Source organism: Acomys russatus, chromosome 19 (assembly GCF_903995435.1).
Source record: "Acomys russatus chromosome 19, mAcoRus1.1, whole genome shotgun sequence".
Lineage (NCBI taxonomy): Eukaryota > Metazoa > Chordata > Mammalia > Rodentia > Muridae > Acomys > Acomys russatus.
This window is the reverse complement of record NC_067155.1, coordinates 8,565,540-8,571,161: the sequence shown is the minus strand read 5'-3', so window position 1 is coordinate 8,571,161 and position 5,622 is coordinate 8,565,540. Positions and strand designations below refer to the sequence as shown.

The following is a 5,622-nucleotide window of genomic DNA, read 5'->3' as shown; positions in this document are numbered from 1 at the left end:
GGCCCCTGTTCCTACTCCGGCAGCTATCCCTCCAACCGTTAATCCTCCGAGTAAGAGAGCCAATGTGATGGAGACTGGCTCTCTGGGATACCGGCGGGAGCCCTCGAAATGGCGATAAATTTGTTCTGGATCATGATAGACTATTTTCGGCCACAGTTCAATTAAAACACAGAAATCTGAGGCGTCCCAGGTATAGTTATAGATCTGGTGGGGGGAACCCAATCCCTCTGGCGCAACCCAAAGCAATATTAACAGTGGGATAATCTTATCGTTAGGGGACTTCGGGTGCGATGAGCTTTCCATGTTGTAGTCGGCTTGACGGGGTGTCCTTGTTCAGGAGTGTCCTCGGAGGCGGCGGGGTTTGCGGCCTTCACGTGGGAAGCGTGGACCCAGGCGGCGATTCTGTCCACTTTCACAGCTGTCGGAGTGGTCAGTAACACGACGTAGGGGCCTTTCCACCGAGGTTCAAGGTTCTTTGTCTGGTGGCGGCGGATCCACACGGAGTCTCCAACTCTGAAGGGATGGGGTAGCACGGGTTTGTCGAGCTGGTCTTTATAGGCGGCGGCTAATGGCTTCCAGACCTCATTCTGGACCATCTGTAAAGCCTGCAGATGTGCTTGCTGAGAGGGGCTGGTGGCAAAGGAGGCAATGTCAGAATCAAGAAAATGTACAATTGGGGGCGGTGCCCCATATAATATCTCAAAGGGTGTGAGTCCATTCGGGCCAGGAGTATTGCGGGCCTGATATAATGCCAGTGGGAGGAGGGTCACCCAGTCTCTAGTGCCAGTTGCCAGCGTTAATTTAGTCAAAGTCTCCTTAATGGTTCTATTCATTCGTTCTACCTGACCTGAACTTTGGGGTCTATAGGCACAATGAAGTTTCCAATTAATCCCCAACAATGTGGCCACCTGCTGACTTACCTGGGAGACGAAAGCGGGCCCGTTGTCGGACCCCACGACCTGGGGCATACCGTACCTGGGGAAGATTTCTTCCAGAAACTTTTTGGTCACAACCTTGGCAGTTTCATGTTTAGTAGGCTAGGCCTCTACCCATCCCGAAAAGGTGTCCACGAAGACTAGTAGGTATTTATACCCATACATGCCAGGTTTTATTTCTGTGAAGTCTACCTCCCAATGAGTCCCTGGCCGGTGTCCTCTCGGCCGCACTCCGGGGTTAGCCATTGATTTGCTGAGGTTGACCATGGCGCAAGCTCGGCAGGAAGCTGTAGCATCTTGGAGCGCCTGTTTCTTACCTAGCAGGAACAACCCCGTCTCTTCCCTCTCAAGCAGAGTTTTCATCTTCTTGGAACTTAAATGAGTCATTTTATGGAGAAAGTCAATCAAGTAAGCCGTTTCCTTGTAGGGTCACCCACAAGCCATCGCTTGCCCGCAGGAAAAGCCCCCATTTTCTTTAACATTTTCAGGTCTTTTTCAGTATACACCCAATCCTGGTCCTCAGGTGTCTCAGGATCGGTATGTTCAGCCAGAGCCTGAATGCTAGAGCTACGGGGCTGCTGCCCCATCGCTGCTGATCGGGCGGCCTGATCAGCCGTCCTATTTCCCCTAGCCTCGGGGCTGTTTCCTGCCTGATGTCCGGGGCAATGCATGATGCTGAGCTGCCGTGGGAGGAACAAGGCTCGTAGGAGGGCTAGTATCTCGCCTTTGTTCTTAATTTCTTTTCCTTCTGAGGTGAGAAGGCCCCTCCGACGGTATATTTCTCCATGAATGTGGGCTGTGGCAAAGGCGTAACGGCTATCAGTGTAGACATTTAGCTTTTTACCTTTTGCCAGTTGGAGCGCCTTTGTCAGAGCAATGAGCTCGGCCCTTTGGGCAGAGGTACCTGGTGGGAGGGCGGTGGCCCAGATGACATCTGTTGTAGTTGTGACTGCAGCTCCCGCCCTTCGTTCTCCGTTCGAGATGAAACTGCTCCCGTCAGTATACCAGGTATGGTCCGCCCCTGGAATGGGCTGGTCGGTTAGATCTGGTCTGGTCCCGTGGGCCTCTGCAAGAATCTGAAGGCAATCATGTCTTTCCGGGTTCCCCGGGAGGGGAAGCAGAGAGGCTGGATTTAAAGTCACGATGGGTCCGAATTGAATTCGATCTGTGTCTAGTAGCAAAGCCTGATAATGGGTCATTCGAGAGTTTGAGAGCCACCTGTCAGGGGGCTGCTTGACCAGGGCCTCTACCGCATGAGGGGCCAGGATTGTGATTGGCTGTTCCATAGTGAGTTTACCCGAGTCTTTAACGAGGACGGCGATGGCCGCCACCATCCGTAAGCAGGGAGGCCAGCCTGAGGCAACTGGATCTAATTTCTTGGACAGGTAGGCTATTGGTCTTTTCCAAGGCCCAAGCCGTTGGGTTAGCACTCCCTTAGCAAAGCCTCTCTTTTCGTCCACAAACAGTTCAAAGGGCTTAGTCAAATCCGGCAGCCCCAGGGCGGGGGCTGATAACAGAGCCTCTTTTATGGTTTCGAAGGCTTGTTGCTGTTCTCCTGTCCAAGTAAACGAAACTCCCTGCTTAGTCAGGGGGTACAGTGGGGCAGCCATTTCAGCGAAACCTGGGATCCAGAGACGGCAGAAGCCCGCCATTCCCAGGAACTCTCGAAGCTGCCTGGGACTTTTTGGTGCAGGAATCTGAAGAATGGTCTGCTTTCTAGCCTCTGTCAGCCATCTTTGTCCATCTTTAATTTGATATCCCAGGTAAGTTACTTGCTGTTGGCAGATCTGAGCCTTTTTGGCCGAGGCCCGGTAGCCTCGTTCGCCAAGAGTTTCTAATAAGGCAGCTGTTCCCTTCTGGCAGCCATGCTCAGTCTCTGAGGCCAATAGCAAATCATCTACATACTGCAAGAGGATTAATTCAGGGTGTTGCACCCTGAAATCGGCCAGGTCTCTGTGCAATGCCTCATCAAACAAGGTAGGGCTATTTTTGAACCCTTGAGGAAGCCTAGTCCAGGTCAGTTGTCCTGAAATTCCCAGGTCAGCATCTTTCCATTCAAAGGCAAATATTAACTGGCTCTCAGGGTGAAGTCTTAGGCAGAAAAATGCATCTTTCAAATCTAACACCGTATACCAAGTATGGGTAGGTGGTAACCCGGTCAACAAATTGTACGGATTAGGGACAGTCGGGTGTATATCTTCTACCCGCTTATTTACCTCCCGCAAGTCTTGCACTGGACGGTAATCTCCAGTACCTGGTTTCTTGACCGGAAGAAGAGGAGTGTTCCAGGGTGATTGACAGGGCACCAAGATCCCTTGGTCTAGAAGTCTCTTTATATGAGGTCTAATTCCCTGGTAGGCGTCCTGTGACATGGGGTATTGTTTGATAGAGACAGGGGTGGCAGTGGCCTTAAGTTGGATTACTAGAGGGGTTTGACGACGCGCCAGGCCCATCTCTCCGGTCTCTGCCCACGCTAGCGGGAACCTTTGGAGCCACTCATCCGAGGCTGGAGTCTGGCTGTCAGTCTCATGGAGCCTATACTCTTCTTCAAGACTTAGGACCACCACATGGAGGGGCTTCCCTTGGGGTCCGGTTATTCGAGTCCGGGGCCCCTCAAAATGGATTTGTGCCTTTAATTTGGTCAAAAGATCTCTCCCTAATAGCGGGTAGGGACAGTCAGGAACATATAAAAAAGAATGAGTCACCTTACCGGATGCCAAGTTTACTTGCCGGTCTGTTGTCCATCGATACCTCTTCCCTCCGGTGGCCCCTTGTACCCAGGCACATTTGTTGGAGAGCGGGCCCGGTTGGGCTGTCAGGACCGAGTGTTGGGCCCCGGTATCCACCAAAAAGGTGATGGGCTGCCCCCCCACAATGAGGGTTATCCTGGGTTCAGGGGGGGGCTCCTGACCCTGACTATCCTAGTCATCATTTAAATTCAACAGGGAGGTCCGAGGTTCCGACTGTCTGCTCCTTGGGTTTTTAGGGCATTCTCGGGCCCAATGCCCTCTCTCCTTGCAATAGGCACATTGATCTTTATCCAGGCGAGGCCCCCTTCATCTGCCCTGGTCCTGTCTGTCCTGCCGCTGTCCTGTCACTACAGTGGCCAATATCTTGCTAATTTCTTTATTTCTCTTTCTGTCTCTAGCACTTTCTCTCTCCTCTGCCTCCTTTCTGAGTCTCTCTTCTCTTTCTTCTGGAGTCTCCCTTTTATTAAAAATCTTTTCTGCTTCCTTCAATAAATCCTGCAACGAACTTTCACGCAATCCTTCTAACCTCTCTAATTTCTTTCTAATATCAGGAGCTGACTGCCAAATGAATGACATGGCCAGGTTAGTGGCCTGAGTAGGATCTTCCGGGTCATAAGGGGTGTATACCCGGAAGGCCTCCTTTAGTCTCTCTAGAAAGGCAGAGGGTGTCTCATCTGACTTTTGAGTGACTAACTTAACCTGGGCCAAATCAGTGGGGCATCTTGCTGTCCCATGGAGACCCGCCATAAGCAACTGGCGATAGAGTCGTAGGTGATTCTTACCCTCCTCCATGGCGAAGTCCCAATCCGGCCTTTCTAAGGGAAAAGCACTGTTAATCTCGTTTGGCAGTTGTGTAGGCTGCCCATTGGCTCCCAACACATTCTTGCGGGCCTCCAGGACCACTCGTTGCTTTTCCTCTGTGGTCAAGAGTACCTGGAGGAGCTGTTGGCAATCATCCCAAGTGGGCTGATGGGTCACTAGAATAGACTCAATAAGGGCCGTTAGTTTGGAGGGATCTTTAGAGAATGTAGGATTATTATTTTTCCAATTATAGAGATCAGATGCTGAAAAGGGCCAGTATTGGGGTCGACCATCGCCCCCCACCCGAATAGGAAAGGCTTGGGTTGAGGAGTCTGGAGGGGGACCCCTTCGTCCCCGCAGTCGGCCCGCCACCGGAGACGGTTCCGGCGGGGCTGCAGCCTCCGCTTCTCCTTCATCTGGGGCTGCCGCCGGGCCAGGTTCTCGATAAGGTGGAGGTTCCTCAGTAAGGAGGTCAAGGAGGGGTTGGTCGTCCGGCGGCAGGACTAGTGGAGCCTGTGGTCTCGGTCTCTGAGGCCGTGTCCCCGCTGATGTGGTTTCGGACTTGACCGGATAGAGGCTAGACCTGGAGGGAGTCAGGGGAGGAGGCAAAGGGGGTGCGGAAGGGCCGCTGGAGACAAAGGGCTTTACCCAGGGAGGAGGATCTCTGGCCAGTTCCTCCCAAGTAATGATATATGGGACCTGGTCAGGGTGACCGTGGGGTCCTGGATCCATCACCTTAGATTTGACCTGTAAAATAAGGGGAAGATGAAAAGAGCCGTCCCGAGGCCAGCCCACGCCAAAGGTGGGCCATTCGGTCGAACAAAAGGTTTCCCATTTTCCTTTGCGAACCTCCACTGAAAGGTTGTGAGCGGTGGTCCGTACGTCCTTCCAGTGGTCTAAAGTCAAACTCAAAGGCGTCGTTACAGTCTGTCCCATCGTCTCAGTCACACAGAGAACAATTAGAACACAGAAAATGACGAGAACGAAACTAAGACACACAAGCCGCGCGGCCCGACTGCGGCGCCAAAGCGAAAGTAAGAAACCAAGCGGAGACCTTGAGGAGGGTCCGGATCCCTCGTCTCCCAAGTGGAGAATGCTCGGCTCCAAAGAGCCCCGTGTCTCCGTACAAATGGGTC

General features: G+C 52.6%; 1 protein-coding gene across 1 annotated transcript; it reads right to left on the bottom strand.

The window, feature by feature from the left end:
* Positions 1-248: 248 nt before the first annotated feature.
* On the bottom strand, positions 249-5,422 carry LOC127203048 (uncharacterized). The gene is given in 2 exon segments (XM_051161862.1): positions 249-1,355; positions 1,442-5,422. Coding segments are annotated over 2 exon segments (5,088 nt in total).
* Positions 5,423-5,622: the final 200 nt, after the last annotated feature.